At 41.7% G+C, this 21,856-nt stretch overlaps 1 protein-coding gene across 1 annotated transcript in view; it reads right to left on the bottom strand.

Annotated features, from left to right (window-relative positions):
- Nucleotides 1–10,582: 10,582 nt before the first annotated feature.
- Nucleotides 10,583–21,856, bottom strand: part of LOC123766952 (arylsulfatase B) — a 205,598-nt gene continuing 194,324 nt past the window's right edge. The window contains 2 exon segments of the mRNA XM_069307715.1: nt 10,583–11,740; nt 13,356–14,302. Of these exon segments, the coding sequence (XP_069163816.1) occupies nt 11,562–11,740; nt 13,356–14,302 (1,126 nt within the window). The 3' untranslated portion in view covers nt 10,583–11,561.

Consider the following 21,856-nt stretch of genomic DNA (forward strand, 5'->3'; position numbering starts at 1 on the left):
ACTTGGCATTATCATGTTCTATCCCAGCTTCATTCTTTTGGCCTTCGTGGTCATCTCCCTCTCTTTCTCCACAGGTTCCTCTCTCGTCGTTCCTTTCGGGTGAGGCTTGGTACCACTCTCTCTGCCCCTTTTCAGCAATACGAAGGTGTGCCCCAGGATAGTGTTCTGAGCACTACTCTTTTTCTGGTTGCTCTCAATGGTCTTCTTTCCTCTCTTCCTTCAGGCGTCTTCTCCGCGCTCTATGTCGATGATCTTACCCTTTGCTGTCAGGGTGATGATTCGCCTCTCCTTCAGCGCCGGCTTCAACTTGCGATTGATGCCGTGTCGTTTTAGGCCACCGATCATGGTTTCAAGTTCTCTTCTACTAAGACTTGTGCCATGACTTTCACCCGGAAACGAGTCGTTCTTCGTCCCTCTTTGTCACTTTATGGTCATCCCCTTGAGTACAAATATTCTGCGAAGCTTTTGGGGTTATTCTTTGACACTCGTTTGTCTTGATCTCCCTATATCTCTTACCTCCGTGTTGAGTGCTCTAAGGCCCTTACCCTCCTTCGGGTATTGTCCCATACTTCTTGGGGAGCAGAGAGGCGCGCACTCCTTGCTTTGCATTCCTCTCTCGTCCTGTCTAAGTTCGATTATGGTTGCCCTGCTTACTCGTCTGCCTTTCCTTCTACTCTTCACCGTCTTGATGCTTTGCACCATACTGGGTTGCGCCTCAGTTCTGGTGCCTTTCGTTCGACTCCCGTCCTCAACTTATATGTTGACACTGGCTTCCTGTCTCTCCAGGACCGCCGTGATCGCTACTGTCTTCGCTATCTTGCGCGGTCCTTGCAACATCCTTCCTCTCGCTCTGTCGTGCTTTAACTTTTACCCCCTCCTTCGGTTCCTGTTCCTCTTCACCACCTCCCTCTTTCTGTCCGGTTATCTCGCTTACAGGATTCTCTTTCCATTCGTATTTCTAATATTTCTCCTCGTGTTGTTCCTTCTTTGCCCCCGTGGAGAGTCCCCCTTCTGCAGTTTTGTACATCCTTGACCCGCATCACTAAAGCTTTTACCCCTCCTGCGGTTCTAAAACACCTTTACCTTGAGCACTTTTCTCCTCACTCCCTCTCCGTTTCCGTCTTCACTGATGGGTCTAAGTCTACGGACGGTGTTGGCTACTCTGTTGTTTTTCCTGACCACACTTATATGTGTTGCTTACCTCCGGAGACTAGCATCTTCACAGCGGAGCTTTATGCTATTCTCTATGCTCTTTGTCGTCTGCTCTCTCATTGTCAGTCTTCCTTTGTAGTTGTTGTTGACTCTCGTAGTGCCCTCATGGCTCTCGGGTACTTTAATCCGGTTCATCCAGTGGTTGTCGAGATCCAGCATTGGCTGTTTCTTGTTCACAGTAAATTTAAGTCGGTTGAGTTTTGTTGGGTTCCCAGCCATATTGGTGTCTCTTAAAATGAGCGTGCGTATGCTGCCGCCAGGGAAGATGTCCGCTCTTGTCCCAGCTCTTGTAAAGGTATTCCTTATTCTGACTTACCCGGTTATCCATTCCTCCATCCTTAGGCGTTGGCAGGCTTGTTGATCGTCTGTTACTGTTAACAAACTACGTTGTCTTAAAGGTTGTGTGTTTTCATGGCCATCCTCCTACCACCATAACCAGCGATGTGAAACGGCTCTGGCGAGGTTGCATATTGGCCATACCCGCTTAACTCATGGTCACTTGATGGAACGCCGCCCTGCTCCTTATTGTCCAAATTTCATTGTTCCTCTTGTGGTCGTGCATATCCTTGTTGAATGTCCTGACTTTCGGGACGAGCGTGTGTCTTGTTTTCCGACATGCCCCTTATGCAGCAATTATGCGGCTCATATAAATATCCACCAAATTCCTATTCATTTTTCATTGTACCTCACTTCACTTCTGGGGTGACTTGGGTGACAGGGATGACTGGGTGACTGTCTATATATATATATATATATATATATATATATATATATATATATATATATATATATATATATATATATATATATATAATATATATGCAAACAAGCCTGAATGGTCCCCAGGACTATATACAACTGAAAACTCACACCCCAGAAGTGACTCGAACCCATACTCCCACAACTGGTATGTACAGGGACGCCTTAATCCGCTTGACCATCACGACCGGACATAAGGAAGTGATAGCCGAGGCTATATGAACCACTTCCCCGCCGGCACTCGGATGGTAATCTTGGGCATAGCATTTTATCAAATCACCTCATTCTTTGGGGCACACGTGAGGAACACAAATGCAAACAAGCCTGAATGGTCCCCAGGACTATATACAACTGAAAACTCACACCCCAGAAGTGACTCGAACCCATACTCCCACAACTGGTATGTACAGGGACGCCTTAATCCGCTTGACCATCACGACCGGACATAAGGAAGTGATAGCCGAGGCTATATGAACCACTTCCCCGCCGGCACTCGGATGGTAATCTTGGGCATAGCATTTTATCAAATCACCTCATTCTTTGGGGCACACGTGAGGAACACAAATGCAAACAAGCCTGAATGGTCCCCAGGACTATCGTGATGGTCAAGCGGATTAAGGCGTCCCTGTACATACCAGTTGTGGGAGTATGGGTTCGAGTCACTTCTGGGGTGTGAGTTTTCAGTTGTATATAGTCCTGGGGACCATTCAGGCTTGTTTGCATTTGTGTTCCTCACGTGTGCCCCAAAGAATGAGGTGATTTGATAAAATGCTATGCCCAAGATTACCATCCGAGTGCCGGTGGGGAAGTGGTTCATATAGCCTCGGCTATCACTTCCTTATGTCCGGTCGTGATGGTCAAGCGGATTAAGGCGTCCCTGTACATACCAGTTGTGGGAGTATGGGTTCGAGTCACTTCTGGGGTGTGAGTTTTCAGTTATATAATATATATATATATATATGTCGTACCTAGTAGCCAGAACGCACTTCTATGCCTACTATGCAAGGCCCGATTTGCCTAATAAGACAAGTTTTCATGAATTAATTGTTTTTCGACTACCTAACCTACCTAACCTAACCTAACCTAACTTTTTCGGCTACCTAACCTAACCTATAAAGATAGGTTAGGTTAGGTTAGGTAGGGTTGGTTAGGTTCGGTCATATATCTACGTTAATTTTAACTCCAATAAAAAAAATTGACCTCATACATAATGAAATGGGTAGCTTTATCATTTCATAAGAAAAAAATTTGAGAAAATATATTCAGGAAAATTTGGCTTATTAGGCAAATCGGGCCTTGAATAGTAGGCCGAGAAGTGCGTTCTGGCTACTAGGTACGACATATATATATATATTATATATATATATATATATATATATATATGTATGTTTCATTGAATATGACCGCATATTCTGTATTTATTATTTTCTGGTTTAGGGCTTCTATCCCTCTAACTATTTTCTTAGCATCAGGGCTTAATTGAAATAGGAGTTCTCCAAAACTCATTTTCGTACTTTTAAGGTGAAGAAAAGAAGTGATTTACTATAGAGTGTATTACACTTGTTTGTATAATTTGCACGACGTTTCGAACCTCCATGGTTCATTCTCAAGTGAACAGATCTTACAATACTAGTTGATTTTATACCCGCATTAGGTCAGGTGATAATACAATGAAGGTGAAAACATGGGGGGATACATAAGGGATAAATGTGAGGTGAAACATAGAGGCTGCAGAAGGCTTATTGGCCCATACGAGGCATCTCCTATCCAAACACAAAGATTAATCCAGTGTAATTGGCCTGTTATGTTGGACATTGTCCAACATAACAGGCCAATTACACTGGATTAATCTTTGTGTTTGGATAGGAGATGCCTCGTATGGGCCAATAAGCCTTCTGCAGCCTCTATGTTTCACCTCACATTTATCTCTTATGTATCCCCCCATGTTTTCACCTTCATTGTATTATCACCTGACCTAATGCGGGTATAAAATCAACTAGTATTGTATGATCTGTTCACTTGAGAATGAACCATGGAGGTTCGAAACGTCGTGCAAATTATACAAATAAGTGTAATACACTCTATAGTAAATCACTTCTTTTCTTCACCTTAAAAGTACGAAAATGAGTTTTGGAGAACTCCTATTTCAATTAAGCCCTGATGCTAAAAAAATAGTTAGAGGGATAGAAGCCCTAAACCAGAAAATATTAAATACAGAATATGCGGTCATATTCAATGAAACATGTTTGAAAGAAAACCTGCTGCCAGTATACACCAATATATATATATATATATATATATATCCTCCACCTCAAGACTCCGCTCCAATATAGAAGCATCAAGAAATATGGACCAATAGGCTTTCTACAATCACTTCTATTCAATACCCATTGTTTCATGTTCTGGCTTGTGTTGATGAAATTAATACCTTGTTAAATACCACCTCACCCCATCCACCTCACTCAAATGTAGATATAAACAAAATCGGAGATGTTCTATTCTATTCAGTAAGTTCTATTCAGTTGTGTATGTGTTAACTAAAGTCTTTGAAAATGTAATAAGTTTTACGAAACGCGCTCAAGTGTCGCGTCAGAGTAGAAATAAAAATGAATTTTGGAGAATTGATTTTTGAATTACCTCCAACAGTGAAAAGAAATGTACGAAAGATTGAGAAAATTTGCGTTAGAATTATTAATCTTACTTTTTCGGTCATATTTAATAATATATGTCTACAGGAAAGACTGCTACCAAAATATACTAATATTAAAACGCACGACCCAGCAGCAATGAATCAAGCCTTCACGATAGAATATCGCCAGGATCTGATTCGTGATCAGATATACAAGGCAGAGAATGAAATCAAAGACAACAAAACGCAACTACTTCATGCTACGAACGAGTGGAGAAATAGCAACATCGACGAAAGTATCCGTACCCGCATTGAACAACACCTCGACATCCTCACCGACCGACATCACCTCAGCACTGAAACAAGGATTATCAAGAAACTAACAACGTTATATGGAGGACCTATGGCAATTCCACGACCAAAAGATGGCTTCCTGAACCTTGCAGGAATTAACTTCACTGAGGACCAAGTCACTCTCCTAAATCTCGGCATAAACTGTCATGTTATGTCCAGACCGAGTGAGATGGCCCGGAAAGTGGAGTTGGAAATTCTGTTGGACGACATATTCGACCTCGAGGTACAAAAGAAGGTCACTACCAAAGATACCTTACAAGCAGAACTTATTGCAGGAGGAAAGAATCGAGGCAATTACAGAAGCACCATACTGTCCCCCGAGCTCAAAGCGGCAGCTAAAAGCCTTCGTGAGAACAAGGAGATAGTTGTCAGGAGAGGTGACAAGTCGCCAATATATGTCATTCTTAAAAAAGACGAATATCTGGCGAAAATGAACATCATACTCTCTGACCAAACTAAGTTCCAAAGGGTAACGAAGGACACTACAGCCGAATTAAAAGCAAAGGTCAACAAACTGATCGAAACTGTGAACGCCAAGAAATCCGGACTCCACCTGCCAAAGATCATTGGGGAATATAAACCAGGATATGCGTATGGAAATGTCAAGACACACAAGCCTGGAAACCCACTTCGGTCAATCATTAGCCAGATACCCACACCCACGTACAGACTGGCGAAGCGACTCAACGGCCTGCTGACTCCTTATGTTCCTTGCGCCTTCAGCCTGAAGTCTCCAAAGGAATTTGTTGACTTACTGCGGGGCACACGGGCCACAGGGATAAGAGCCTCGTTGGACGTAGAATCGCTGTTTACCAACGTACCTGTGGACGAGACAATCGATATGATAGCCGACAGAGTGTATCGTGATCCAGCCTCTACTCCTCTTGACATACCAGAAAATATTCTGAGGAAACTACTCCAAGCTTGTACTAAAGAGGCACCCTTCTTGAGCCCGGATGGTCACATGTATAAGCAAGTAGATGGGGTCGCCATGGGTTCTCCCCTAGGTGTCCTGTTTGCAAACTTCTACATGGGTACCATCGAGCAAAAAGTCTTAGTCGACATGAACTTGAAACCGGCCATATACTGCAGGTATGTTGACGACATTTTTACACAGGTACCTGATGTCAGACATCTGCAGGAGCTGAAGGAGGCATTTGAGCAGAGTTCCATGCTGCGTTTCACTTACGAGATGGAAAAGGATGGGAAGCTGCCCTTTCTAGATGTAACAGTCATGGAAAAGAGCGGAGGTTTCCACACTGCAGTCTACGCTAAGGAAACGAATATAGGAATGTGCGTAAATGCCAACAGCGACTGCCCAGACAGGTACAAGAGGAGTGTTGTTAACGCATATGTCGACCGTGCTCTCAGCCACAGCTCAGAATGGAAGCAAGTCGACGAAGAACTCTGTAGGGTAAGGCAGGTCCTAGTCAACAACGGCTTCTCCAATGGTTTCGTCGAAGACATCATAAGAAGGAAAGTGAAACGCCATGCAACCTCTGAAGAGACAACTAACACAACACCTATACCCCCTATTAGACTATTTTACAGGAACTTCTTTTCCACAGCTCATAAAACGGAGGAAAGGGTCCTGAAAGATATTGTTAATAGAAACGTTATCCCTACAGACAAAAATCAGAGGATACAACTGACGATTTACTATAAAACCAGAAAAACGGCCAGCCTACTCATGAGAAACTCTCCAGACACAAAACAGAACGCTTTAAAAGAGACTAACGTCGTCTATGCCTTCAAATGCCCTCTTGGGGACTGTAAGCTCCAAAAAACCCAGTATATAGGCAAGACAACAACATCTCTTTCTAGGCGTTTAACGATGCATAAGCAACAGGGCTCCATTAAGGAACATATAACCTCTTCCCACAACCAAACCATCGCCAGAGAAATCCTAGTAAACAACACAGAAATCATCGATAGATACAGCGATAGCAGGCGGCTTGACGTTTGCGAGGCACTACACATCAAGAAGTCAACACCAGCAATCAACAGCCAATTAATGCACAACTATATTCTACCCACCTCAAGACTCCGCTCCAATATAGAAGCATCAAGAAATATGGACCAATAGGCTTTCTACAATCACTTCTATTCAATACCCATTCTTTCGTGTTCTGTCTTGTGTTGATGAAATTAATACCCTATTAATACCACCTCTTGTTCTGTCTTGTGTTGATGAAATTAATACCCTATTAATGCCACCTCACCCCATCCACCTCTCTCAAATGTAGATATAAAATCGGAGATGCGTAAGTTCTATTCAGTTGTGTATTTGTAAACTAAAGTCTTTGAAAATGTAATAAGTTTTACGAAACGCGCTCGTGTCGCGTCAGACTAGAAATAAAAATTTATTTTTGAGAATTGATTTTTGATTTACCTCCAACAGTGAAAAGAAATGTACGAAAGATTGAGAAAATTCCTGTTAGAATTATTAATCTTACTTTTTCGGTCATATTTAATAATATATGTCTACAGGAAATATATATATATATATATATATATATATATATATATATATATATATATATATATATATATATATAATATGTGTGTCGTATCTAGTAGCCAGAATGCACTTCTCGGCCTACTATGCAAGGCCCGATTTGCCTAATAAGCCAAGTTTTCCTGAATTAATATATTTTCTCAAATATTTTTCTTATGAAATAATAAAGCTACCCATTTCATTATGTAAGAGGTCAATTTTTTTTATTGGAGTTAAAATTAACGTAAATATATGACCGAACCTAACCAACCCTACCTAACTTAACATAACCTATCTTTATAGGTTAGGTTTGGTTAGGTAGCCGAAAAAGTTAGGTTAGGTTAGGTTAGGTAGTCGAAAAAACATGATTTCATGAAAACTTGGCTTATTAGGCAAATCGGGCCTTGCATAGTAGGCTGAGAAGTGCGTTCTGGCTACTAGGTATATACCTAGTAGCCAGAACGTATATATATATATACTTTTATTGCAATGCTACAGTTTACAGAGAACACACACACACACAAATATATAACAATTAAACAATCAGCGTTCGAAGACCTCGTCCAGCTCCTCGGAGGTTGGGTGCGTACCCAGGATACAGCACGCATTTCACCTCTGAACTGCGACACTGAGGCGCTGGAACAGGAAACTGGCTGCTCGTGGGTCTCTAGTTTTCCCAATGAGTTCCTCACCAACCTCCTTTAAACACTTGAATGCACATTTACCCCAGGCGCCCAGAGTCTCAGAGCCTATCGGCACGAACCTGTAACAACGTTCTAGGTCTCTGTACTTGTTGATTTTCTGGGTCTCCCTGAAGGTGGCTGCCCCACCTTCCTCCGCTGAGCTATAACGTAAATAGGTATCAGCCAATGTAGATGCACAGGTGTAATCCCATACTACCTGTTTACCTTCCCTCCATTGCTGCAGCGTGACTCCATCTGGGCGTTTTCGGCTGTTGTCAGGTCTGCACAACTGGGGTTCGCTTTCTGCTGGACACCCAGCTGTAGCCAAACTTCTCTTGATGATGTCATTGACTGCTTCGTGTCTGGCAATCTTTCCCTGTGTCTTACGACAGATGAGACCATGGCTGCCGTTGGTCTGCCCGTGCATGGGCGCAAACACACCGGTGTTTGGTGTAGATAGGGGCGGCAAGGCGCAGAGCAACACCAATGCTTAGGTCCCTATGGTCCAGGCGGGTGCCCAAGATGGAATTGGGGACTGTCAACAGGAAGTCCCCAGCATTGGGGGCTTGCACAGCTAGGAGACGCGCTCTGTCCTTCTTAGAAGCTGCGTCCAGCTATGCTTTAGCGATGTTCTCCACTATGGGGCTATCCCATTTGGCCTGTTTACCGTCGTTTGGAAAAGTTGGTCGGGTGTGTGAATTGGCAAGAGTGTCCCACTGACCAGCTCCATCCACAAATTTTGGATCACGAATCCCAGTGAAGTTCCTTAGGTATTCTGGTAGTATTTCATTCACTAATTCACTTGTAGCACTGGTCGAGGATAAGAATGCCAGCAATGCTAACTGTGTCGCCTTGCGAATACCTATACCCCCGAGTCTAACTGGGAGCGTTGCTTGGTCTCACTGGTCATCTTGCAGGGAGAGGTTTAACACTTTCATAGTTATTGTCTTTAGGAGTGAGTCGTATTCCGTTAATTTTGGGCTGTCAAAAGAAGGAGCACACCTGAGGAAATAGGTAAGTCTGGGCAAGGCCAGGCACCTTGTAAGAAGGTACAAAGCATTGTGAGCATCCAAACCTCTATTCGCGCCTCCGTCCTCCTCAGGTCTTTAAGCTTTTCTTCGGGGACTACCTCAATGGCGTACGAGCCCAGAGGTGCCCCTAGCAGTACACTGTCGGTGGGAGCGATCACTTGGGCTCCTGACAATAAGATTCGTGCTGCATCTATGATTGGTTGGCTGGATGAGATGATTTCACACTTTGATGGATTTAGTGTAAGGCCTAACTCCTCTCCCCTAGATTTCACTAGCTGAAGATCTCCTAGCAGGGATTCCTGTGTCCCTGCCAGGATGCCATCGTCCAGGAACCAGATGTTGAATTCGCTGGACAACCTGCTTGTGACCTCCTTAGCTACCATGCAGAAAAGAAAAGGGGCAAGTGGGTCTCCCTGCTGGACACCTTCTGCGGAAACAACTTCATGTTCCCCAAACAACAGTGTCGATTCCCTACTGTACCCTGCTGAAACGAAAGGAAATAGACAAGGAAAGCTGGTTCGAACTGCATCCAGTACCACATCCCTTTTTACCCTGTTGAAGGCATTTTTAAAGTCGTATTTTCTGGGAGGCATTATTTTCTTCTTATTTTCTTCTTTTCTTTATTATATATATATATATATATATATATATATATATATATATATATATATATATATATATATATATATATATATATATATATATATATGCAATTGACGATCACAAAACACTGATCATTTTATGCGGAAAATCCACAGAGAAATATGAAATGAGGTGAACGTTTCGGCTTTGTTAAAGCCTTTGTCAACACCAGACTGACTCTACACCAGACAGTCAGTCTGGTGTTGACAAAGGCTTTAACAAAGCCGAAACGTTCACCTCATTTCATATTTCTCTGTGGATTTTCCGCATATATATATATATATATATATATATATATATATATATATATATATATATATATATATATATATATGTATATATATATATATATATATATATATATATATATATATATATATATATATATATAATATGTGTGTGTGTGTGTGTGTGTGTGTGTGAACAAGCATGAATGGTCCCGGGCATATATTCAACTGAAAACTCCACACCCTAAAAGTGACTCGAACCCATACTGCCAGGAGCACTATGCAATTGGTGTACAGGAGACCTTAACCTTGTTCGCATTTGTGTTGCTCACGTGGCCCCAAAAAATGATGTGATTTGATAAAATAACTATGCCCAAGATTACATCAGAGTGCCGTTACGATGATGTATATATTTATTCTGCATATTCTGTATTGATTATTTTTTGTTTAGGGCTTCTTTCCCTCTGACAAGTATTCTAGCATCTTGGTTTAATAGGAAGAGGAGTTCTCCAAAGGTCATCTTCGTTCGAGGTGACGAAAAATAAATAAATATCTGTAGAATGTATTACACTTATTTTAAAATTTACACAACGTTTCGAGCCTTCATGGTTCATTCTCAAGTGATAAGAAAATACAAGGCATGTAAGATTTATACCAGTATGGGGTCAAGTGAAGACAAGTAGATCTATTCAAATGGGACAAGAATAAAGGAAAAGGTAAATCATTAAAGAAAAAAGGTGAATATAGGGGACGAAGCACACACAAAGATTAATCAGGTGTAGTAGGCCTAGTGTGTTGAGGAAATTCTTCTATGTTGGTATCTTCATGTTCCGGTCTTGTTCTTACTCTCATGGTGGATAGAGTGAATAGTGTCGTAATTTGGATATTTATGGTAGGTTGATCTATTTTTATATGGACTGCTTCAAGAATTTGTAATCATCTTACATCCTTGGTTTTGTCTATTATGCAAGTGTTTTTATTCAACATTTCTCTTGTAAGGGTGACGTCATTGGCTTGTCTCATGTGATTTTTGGGGGCACCTGATTGAAGATGACAGGTCAAACGCCTCGTCAGCTTGGTCGACGTTATATCTATGTACTTAGGTTGAAGGTTACATCCTTCGTGGGGTGGGGATGGGGGGGTGGCAGGTGTACATATATACCACGTTGGACTGCTGTAAAGGGTTCTCCATCGGCTTCGGGCTTTTTTAATAAGGTGGTCGTAGTGTTCTTTGTTTTATAGAACATGATTAGGTCTACGTTTTGGTTAGGAGTTAGGCTTTTTACTCCTTTACGGATTATTTCTTTCATTATTCGTTCTTCTTTTTTATGTTCACTATGCATGGTGGATTTATAATATAATTTTAGTGGAGATGTTGTAGTTTTTGTTCTTAATTTCCTATAGAGCATTTCTGTAGTTTCATTTAGAGCATCACATTCCGACAACCGTCCACTATGCCCTCTCACACCAATCACCGGCTGGAAATTGAAGATGTCCTGGGGATCAATTATTGTTGAAGTTAGATTATTATGGGTCACACCATCCTGGGGTCCAGATATTGTTAAAGTTAGATGGATCACCAGCAGGGTCATCAGACTTGATGTCGGCGGGAACGTAACGTGACATTTGCTCCAGAAGAAAGTACAGCATCTCCACAACAACACCCTCCTCTATCTCCGCCAGGTTGACTCTCTCCTCTGGATCCGCTGGAACAGAAAAATATTAACGTTGGCATGCTTTAATTAACAAACCCTTACCAGCTTTAATGTTGGATTTTTTGGCTAAGTGTTACAATGTGATTAATATAAAGGAACATTGCCAAGTATTATGTGTTCAAGCACTATTATTATGCAGCTGGGCTTTTGTCGACGTCACGCATTTATTATCACCATCTCCTGGTCAGTCATATTAAAGAAACAAGAAGAATCATATATTTATGTTGTTAAGAACCACACATGCAAGGCTGGCATGAATCTTTATTCATTGTAATATTAATATTAATATTAATATTAATAATAATAATAATATTATTATTATTATTATTATTATTATTATCATTATCATTATTGTTATGTAAGCATAAGTACACACGTACATAAATAAGATACGAGAAGAATGAATGATGTATAAGTAAGAAAAGTACTATGCCTAAAGCCACTAATCTGCACAGCATTTGCCCAATGATGTGGAATTTTGTTTAAACTACAAACTTGAAACTAATTGCCTAAAATGAACTGAAGTAGAAAAATAGAGAAAAACACTATTACTTGGTGATTGGTACAGAAGAATTTGCAACAGAGAAATTTTCACTAATTAAACGGAAGAAATATTTTTTTTACACAGCAGATATCAGCAGCTTTACAGGTTCTGTTATTAATATTAAAAAATAGCAAAAAATAAATTAATATTTAGGAAGTAAGATAGGCTACACAGAGTTTATTAGGTAGTATATAGTTTCACTTTAAACTGGTAAACTATACAGTCTTTGATGTAATTACGGAGGTCATTCCACATTTTGGGACGCTTGATCTGCACAACATTTCTGCTTTGGTTAAGTCGCACTCTTGGAATATCAAATAGAGATTTGTTTCTAGTGTAGTGCCCGTGGTTTCTGTTAGTCCTTTAGGATGCGTTTAGGATCAGAATTAGCATTAAGTTCATTGTTTTATATTATAGAGAGTACACCTGACAGAATGTGCAGGGACCTAATATTTAACCTATTCAAGATTTATGTATAGGGGTCGAATGCTGTCTGGGGCTTGAGTTTGTTATATTTCTAATTGCTGATTTCTGTTCAGTACGTAGATAATTTTGGGTAGTAGAACCCCAAGAACGGATACCATAGGTGAAATAACAATATATGTGATTAATAAAGCGTTACCAGGGCAAGGCGAGAAACATAGTATATGATTTTAGAAAGAATGTTAAATGCAGTAGATATGGTATATTATTGACCGAACACTGGCATTAACACATAATAATAATGATACATGTTATCGCTAAGCTGATTATATAACCATTTGGTTTATAACGAATTATGAAGATTTTCTCCCATGTTGTTTCGTCCTATTGTAAAAATACTTTAATTGGAAAGTCATTTGAAAATCAGCATCGTCATGTTGAGTTGACTTCACATGTGTGTGGTTGCGCAGTTTGTAGCTAAGTGGAACAACTTAAACTTAAATAATCATTAAGTTGAAGTGTCACGAGTAAGAATGTGGAGCGTCAGTCAGTCCTTTATTTACACATTATATAAAGTGGACAATTTTATTATCAGTTAATTAAAGTAGTAATGTCACGCTTCTTTAGCGCAGAACGTACCTGTGATATTATACAGTCTGATCTCGGTGATGTTGGTATTGAGATATTGCAGCAGCTGCTGGATGGTCAGCTGGCCCTCACCCTGCCTCTCGTGTGTGTCCTTGCTGTGGCCAGACGCACGGTGTCCCCCAGACATGTGCCCCTCCTGTGTGTTCCCGCTATGGCCAGACGCACGGCGTCCCCCAGACATGTGCCCCTCCTGTGTGTTCCCGCTATGGCCAGAAGCAAGGTGTCCCCCAGACATGTGCCCCTCCTGTGTGTTCCCGCTATGGCCAGAAGCAGGGTGTCCCCTAGAAATGAGGAGTCTGCCACTCACGCCGCCGTCTGCATCTAGCAAATATTTGCTTATCTTGTCACTCTCCAACATTTTGCTGTTCTCCTTTTCGATAATTTCCAATTCCTTCAATTTCATGAGATTAGGTTTGGTATAATCTATATGTACATTTGCATGGATTGGATCAGACTGGGTATGATCTAAGCTAGCACTTGCTTGGATTGGACCAGACTGGGTATGATCTGCACCAACACTTGCTTGGGTGGGACCAGACTGGGAGTGATATGCACCAACATTAGCTTGGGTGGGACTCGACTGGGTATGATCTAAGTCTACATTTGCTTGGGTGGGACCAGAATGGGTATGATCTAAGCCTGTACTTGCTTGGATAGGACCAGACTGGGTATGATCTAAGCCTGCACTTGCTTGCGTGGGACCAGACTGGGTATGATCGAAGCTTACACTTGCTTCGATGAGTCCAGGTTGATTTTGACTAAAGTCTACTGCTCTAAGATGCCTTGGATCTGACTGTGTTATATGATGTTGGGACTCAAATACATCAGTTAATTCTTCAATGTTGAGGTTGATGTCAGTAGTGAAGCTGGAGTTCTCGGGGGGATATGTCCACGCCCCAGAGCCTGGGTCTCCCAAAAACAGCTTGTAGTCACCCATCCTGTCAAGTGTACATATACAGTTATAGTGTTCCTCCCGTGGTATGATTAGTACCATCGAAGGAACTAAATCTCCCATTGGCCAACTATGAACATTAGCAGCATAGGTACTAAGAGTGTGTCACCAATGTGACATACGTACTAAGACACGTGAGGAGGGGTTGGATTAGTACGTTGTATAATATTTTTAGTAAGAATTTAGAGGGCAAAAAAATATATAAGTAATGCAATATATGTGCTTTGAAGAAAGCTTTCTTACCTTATTCAGAAGTGTGCACTAAACCAAGTCTTGCTACCTTGCCAAATTTGCATCATAAATTTATCAGTTTTACTCTGCTATACTGAGTTATATTGAATGTAAATAAGATTTTCCTACTCTGTCCGAATGTGGCAAGCTAAAATAATACTTTATCTGTGTGTCTACAAAACAAGATCTTGATATTTTACCTGCAACTGAACCGATTTATGAAGGATGTGAAAAAGATTAGATAATTAGATTGATGGTTTCCTGTCTAGCTGTGAGAGTTTTCAAATTAAAATTATAATTATATAATTACTGCATGAAAGTAATAAATATTAAAAATAATTTGTTAATTTATTAATTATCTATATATATATATAAAAATGGAATGTTTGTTTGTTCAAAATCGCTAATCTCCTAAAGTTCTCCACCGATTGCTTTGAAATTTTCACACAACCTTCCATTCTCATTCGAGCGGGTTTTTATACACATACTATATAGATGTCACGTCTGTGATGGGAAAAAAAACATGCTTTTTTTAAAAACTGTGTTTTTCAAATGTTTTTCATGTGAGGGAAATCTTTGAAACCTGTTTACCGATTGCTTTGAAATTTTGACACAACATTGCATTCAAATAGGCGTGTGTTTTTATATCCCTACTATATACATGCCTCACCTGTGACAGGAAAAAACATGTTTATTTTTAAAACAGCGCCATCTGTTGTACGTAAGAGCAACACACGCTGTAATCTTTAGTCTCCGTGGTGTAGTGGTAAGACACTCTCCTGGCGTTCCGCGAGCGCTATGTCATGGGTTCGTATCCTGGCCGGGGAGGATTTACTGGGCGCAAATCCTTAACTGTAGCCTCTGTTTAACGCAACAGTAAAATGTGTACTTGGATGAAAAAACGATTCTTCGCGGCAGGGGATCGTATTCCAGGGACCATAGGATTAAGGACTTGCCCGAAACGCTACGCGTACTAGTGGCTGTACAAGAATGTAACAACTCTTGTATATATCTCAAAAAAAAAAAAAAAAAAAAAAAAAAAAATCTCATAAAAGTTCTTCACCGATTGCTTTGAAATTTTGACACAATTCAAACACACGCGTGTTTTTATATACTACTATATAGATGCCACACCTGTGACAGGTAAAAAATGTTAAAAAAAAACAGCGCCATCTGCTGCACACAATAGCAACATGCTATTGGAATGCTATTTCCAGTAGCATTGATAAAAGGAATTTTCATAGATTTCGATTTATTTTCATTTTGATTTAATTATTTTGTGTGACATTGCACTAGAATTCAGCTGTGTTGCTTACCATACCATTCATTTCGAATATGTAAGTATAGATAGCACACCTGTGACAGGTAAAATCATTCTTTTTTTTTTAAGAAACAGCGTCATCTGTTGCATGTAGGAGCTACACATGCTATAATAAATATATGATGATTCCATTTCAATGTTTCCGATTTCATTGATAAACTTAACATTCATAAATTTCAATTTATTTTAATTTTGATTTTTATATTATCTGTGACATTACGTTGGAATTGAGACGTGTTGTTTACGATACCATTCATTTTATGAGTATAGTTGTTTTTTTATTTTTTCATTGTTTCCATTTCGTTTTTTAACTGTTTTTCTTATATTTCAGTGATGGGAACATCAGATCATTTGGGAATGTAATGGTCGAGGGAGTGGGGAATGGTGGAAAGGATGAGGAGTAGGGAGTGGGGGATGGTGGGGAGGACGAGGGGACGGGGGAGGGGGAATGGTAGAAAGGATGAGGGAACGGGGGAGTGGGAGATGGTGAGGAGGACTAGGGAACGGTGAAGTGGGTCATGGAGGGGAGTAGAAAGGGATGGGGGAGGGGGGCAATTGTGTCGAGGAGAAAGGGATGGGGGAGGGGGGCAATTGTGTCGAGGAGAAAGGGATGGGGTAGGGGGGCCAACTGTGGGGAGGATGAGGGGATGGGAGAGTGGCGAATGGTTGGGAGGACGGAGGAGTGAGGAATGGTTGGAAGGGCGAGGGGACGGAAGAATGGTGGTGAGGACTGGGAGATAGAGGAAGGTTGCTGTGCTCAACAACGCACATGCATTGCGAAGCCACAGCAACGCGTGGCCAGGTACAGTTAGTTATCAAATAATCTATGTAAATAAAAATGTAAATGTTCGTTTGTTCATAATCGCTAATCTCCGAAAGTTTTACACCGATTGCTTTGAAATTTTGACTCAACGTTCTATTCGCATCCGAGCGGGTTTTTATATACATACTATATAGATGGCAAATCTGTGATGGGAAAGAACGTGTTTTATTCTTAAACTGTGTTTTTCATGTCGTTTTTCATAGGAGGAAACTCTTCGAAACTTCTTTACCGATTGCTTTGAAATTGTAACACAACTTTGAATTCGAATTGGCGTATGTTTTTACATACCTACTATATATATGCCTCACCTGTGAAAGGAAAAAAGCATGTTTTTTATTAAAAACAGCACCATGTGTTGGACGTAGGAGTAACACACGCTGTAATCTTCAATAATTTTTTTGCTGTAAAAAGCTCTTCACCAATTGCTTTGAAATTTTGTCACAACGTTCCATTTAAATACGCGCATGTTTTTTATATTCGTACTATATAGATGCGACGCCTGTGACAGGTAAAAACATGCTTTTTTGAAAAACAGAGCCATCTGGTGCATGTAAGAGCAACACACGCTATACTAAATATGTTACAATTTCATTTTAATGTTTCTGATTTCATTGATAAATTGCATTTTCATAGATTTCGATTTATATTCATTTTGATTTAATTATTTTGTGTGACAATGCATTTGAATAGTGCTGTGTTGTTTACTATACCGTTCATTTCGTGAGTATAGTTTATTTTTGTATTTTTTCATTGTTTTTCATTTCGTTTTTTAACTGTTTTTCTTATATTTCATTGATGGGAACATTAGATCATTTGATGTTCCCAATTTTCTTGTTGGAACATCAGATCATTTGATGTTTCCAATTTTCTGATGGGAACATCAAATCATTTGATCTTCCCAATTTTCTGATGGGAACATCAGATCATTTGAGAATGCATCAGACGAGGGAGTGGGGAATGGTGGGGGAGGTTTAGGGGATGGTAGGGAGGATGAGGGAGACATGGGAAGGGAGTTAATGGTGAGGAGAACGAGAGGACAGGGGAGTTGGGAATGGTGTGGATGAGAGGACAAGTGAAATGGAGAATGGTGGGAAGGACAAGGGGGCAGGGGAGTGGGGATGGTGGGGTAGACGAGAGGACAGGGGAGGGGGAAATGGTAGGAAGGACTTGGGGGGGATGGGGGAGTGGGAGATGGTGAGGAGGATGCGGAGACAGTGGAGTGGGGATTGGTTAGGATGATGAAGGGACGGTGAAGTGGGGCATGGTGAGAAGAACAAAGGGACTGGGAGAGTAGGGAAGGGTTAGGAGGACGAGGGAACGGTGTAGTGGAGGATGGTGGGGAGAACAAAGGGACTGGGGTGGGGGGGGTAATGGTTGGGAGGACGAGGGGATGGGAGAGTGAAGAATGGTTGGGAGGACCAAGGGACAGGGAGGGGGGAATAGTGGGACGGACTGGGAGACAGTGGAAGGTTGCTGAGACACAGCAACGCGTGGCCAAGTACAGATAGTAATAAATAAATGAACTCCAACATACACTGTTAGAATGATCATAAATACGAAATCTTTACGTCAATAAACATAATGAAACATTGTTTAACGGGAGTTGTATAAAAATCGTAAGCAGATCTTCTATATTTTCTTGAATGAAGGAAATCAAAATGCATGTATGGAAGTAATTTAGAAATCACGATGATCACAGTCCGCTCTTTGCTCACATTTACCTTGCAGCAACTGTGTGTACTCCTCATAGTGCAGCCTCGGTCTCCAGTATATGTGGTGTCAAACACTTCTTAATATATTGAGAGATGACGCCAGACTACCCACTATCTTGCAGTTTAGTGTACACAACCTCGCATTATGCAAAGTACACTCGCACAACCTGGCTTGTGTGACAATTAATATTCTCTGATCTCAGATGAGAGTCCCTAATGTAATGAATACATTGGAGGGGGGGGGGGGTTACATTAAAAAGAAAACAAGCTAATCAAACTGACTTGCGGAGTACGCCTCTCCTCGAGCTTCCGATTAAACTCTTGGGAGACGACACGACCTTTTGCCTTAAAATCATTAGAGACCCTACATCTCCTGCATTGCTCAGAGACAAATTATTCAGTGCTGTTTACACCCTATTGACTGATGCCAACATACTCACTCCTTGAATGATAAATAGCTGAGTAAAGGGGACCTACAATCAAATGAAACTCAACATTCCTTTCAAGTGCAATCTACCTGTCTCCAATATTCCTATTTATCTGTACCCACACCATTCAAGTATTATACACACCCGTCGCTCAAGATAATGAGAATCTTGCTCTTCTCAAAGCTGTCACACCTCAAACAATTACCTCATCCTTCGAAAACTTAGGATATGACGAGCACTCTCTCTCCACCAACGGCTCAGTCCAATATTCTACTGGACGGACTGTAGCAGCATGTAGGTTTTATAGAAATAATATCTGAACTCAGACTATCAATGTCAGGTTAAACAACGAGATGACCTCCACACAAACAGAACTAGCGGCACTACAACTTGGCATTACGGCACATTCCTATGTTCGTTTCTTTAGTGTAGACTGCAGTGTTGAAGTCATCATTACTTTCCGTGACTGTTACATCCAGAAAGAGCAACTTCCTAATCACTCTCCATCTCGTAAGTGAAACCTCAACACAGAATTTTGCTCGAATGCCTCCTTCAGCTGCTGCAGACGTCTGACATCAGGTACCTGCATAAAAATGTCAACATACCTGCAGTATATGGCGGGTTTCAAGTCCATGTCAACTAAGACCCTCTGCTCTATGGTACCCAAGTAGAAGTTCGCAAACAGGACACCTATGGGAGAACCCTGCATTGAAGAGGCACCCATCTTGAGTAACGATGGACACATGTAGCAAGTAGATGGGGTTGCCATGGGGTCTCTCCTAGGTGTCCTGCGAACTTCTACTACCAATGAACAATGAATTTCTAACTCATTAGAAACTCATTGGTGGTACCTTATGCGATGGGGCTTGAGAATATTCCCCAGTTTTTAAGAGCCTTAATACCAATTTGGTGTTCACTAATAATACGATCAAGTCCAATTTAATAAAAAAAACACCCCTGGTACAGCAGGTTGTGTGTATTCGATTCCCTGCAATGATTGTGTCAGTATACCATGGGCAAACAGGAAAATCCTTACAATTATTTATGTCCTATCAAGCTTATAGTATAAGACCTGCCCAAACATCTAATGCTTTGTATCAACACACAAGTTTGTGTGATCACACTATTAATTGGGCTGGGGCGAAAAATATTACCAATTGCAATGGCTTTGTGGAACGGAATTTAATTGAGTCTGCTCTAATCAGTGTCCAAGTCTTCTCAATGTTAGTACTGGTATGTACAAACTTGACCCAGTTTTAAGTTACAATATTGTACAACAATTTAAGAAAAAACTATGATAGGGAGAGTTACAATGTCTCATAACAATATTATATTCATATATTTTATGTGTTCAATGAAGTTTTTTCTTTAATCTTTTATTCTTACCGCTTAAATCCTTCTAACCATTCTAATTTAATTTATACCTTTTTCTGGTTAATTCTTTCCCAGGGGATGGTGGTCAGGTTCTGGTGGTAGCCTCCACTCTCCCTTTGTGATTTCTTTTAGTCTGGTATTCGCAACGGCCTTGATCGGTAGAAACGTTCATATTTCTTTCCCATTTCTCTGTGGATTTTCTGCATACAAATAATTAGTTTCGTGATCATCAATTGCATCAATGGATACCACGTGCCAGTTTCTCTCCTCCTTTCTCTACCCTTCCCTTAAACCTTTTGTTACTAAACTTCGTTTTGCTTTAGTGAAATCTCATTCCTTAAAACTTCGCTTCCGTTTTCTTCGAAAATGCCTCAGTGAACAAGTGCTTCTCCATTCATTATTACGCAACAGTGTTCTTAAATTGTCAGATCGGCCGTTTGATGAGTTACTCCGCATAATGCTTTTGAAAAACATCGATTTACTTAAATTAGAAATTCATGAATGTTTTAAAGTGGTGCATAACTGTTAGTATGCTTTCCTCCAAGCCATCCTGCCTGAATGGAACTGCTGTTTGATGGACTGATGTTATACTACTTTGAGGTTGATTCCTGGTTGAGCCACCAGTGGGTGCAGACGTAGGGCTCCGGCTGTCAGTATGTGTCTGCCGTTGCTGAGTGGTGGTTTGCTGTGGGGTGTGTGGAGCGCCCACTGGTCGGGGCCCCGCCTGCCGGTATGGACGCGGCTGGTAATAGCCGTATTCGGAGGATCGACACTGTGCGGCTGGACTTTTCTGCTGCTGTGGACTGGCCCGTTGTAGAGGTTGCTCTCCTGGACGTCCTCCGTGTTGACGTCCCCGAGTTCCTGGACCTCGAGAAGTTATCGCCTACCCGTGTTGCGGTGTCGTTCGCCATGTCACATGTTTACCAGGAGTTTGTGGCTCGCTAAGATGGCCGCACGCTTCCTCTTCCGGCTTCGGCTGTGTCTGTGGAGATCTCGGATCCCTGGGGGCCCTTGTCGTTTGTGAGTGTTCACAGCGTGCTGGTGACCTTCCCCGAGGCGGCCCTCATGTCCTTCCCACCGGTTTGGGACGGTGGTGAAGCACCGGTTCAACGTTTTGAGTGTGGGCCGGCTGGGTTCACGAACGCTTGTCATGCGGCTAACGAGCTCTATACCGTCCAGGGTCTCGTTTCGTGGGCTATCTCTGAGGACCTTCTATCAGGGTCAAACGCGCACGTGTTTCCGGTATGGTGCTGAGGGCCACGTAGCGACCGGTTGCAACGCTCCTAGTGTTGAGGCCCCTTTAGTTTTCCTGGAGGATGACTTTCCCCGCTTATCTGTGCGTGTGGATTCCCCAGCGGATCCTCGCTCTGTGCAGGTTCCTGGTGTGGTTCCCGCTGCGGTTCCAGATGTCGCTACGTCTGGGCCTGATCTGTCTGCCCCGCCGGTGAGCTCGGGGGACCTGGGGGCGCCTGTTTCGGACCTTCGTCGTTCAATAACTGCGGGGGTACATCCGCATCCGGTGGCCTTGGGGGATGCTGTAGGGGTGGCGCTTGCATCTCCTGCTGAAGGACATGTGCTCCCCAGGGCTGGCGGGGCGGTGATTTGTGTGTCTCCCCCCACGCCATCTGCCTCAACGCTTCTGGCGGTTTCC

Source organism: Procambarus clarkii, chromosome 60 (genome assembly GCF_040958095.1).
Source record: "Procambarus clarkii isolate CNS0578487 chromosome 60, FALCON_Pclarkii_2.0, whole genome shotgun sequence".
Lineage (NCBI taxonomy): Eukaryota > Metazoa > Arthropoda > Malacostraca > Decapoda > Cambaridae > Procambarus > Procambarus clarkii.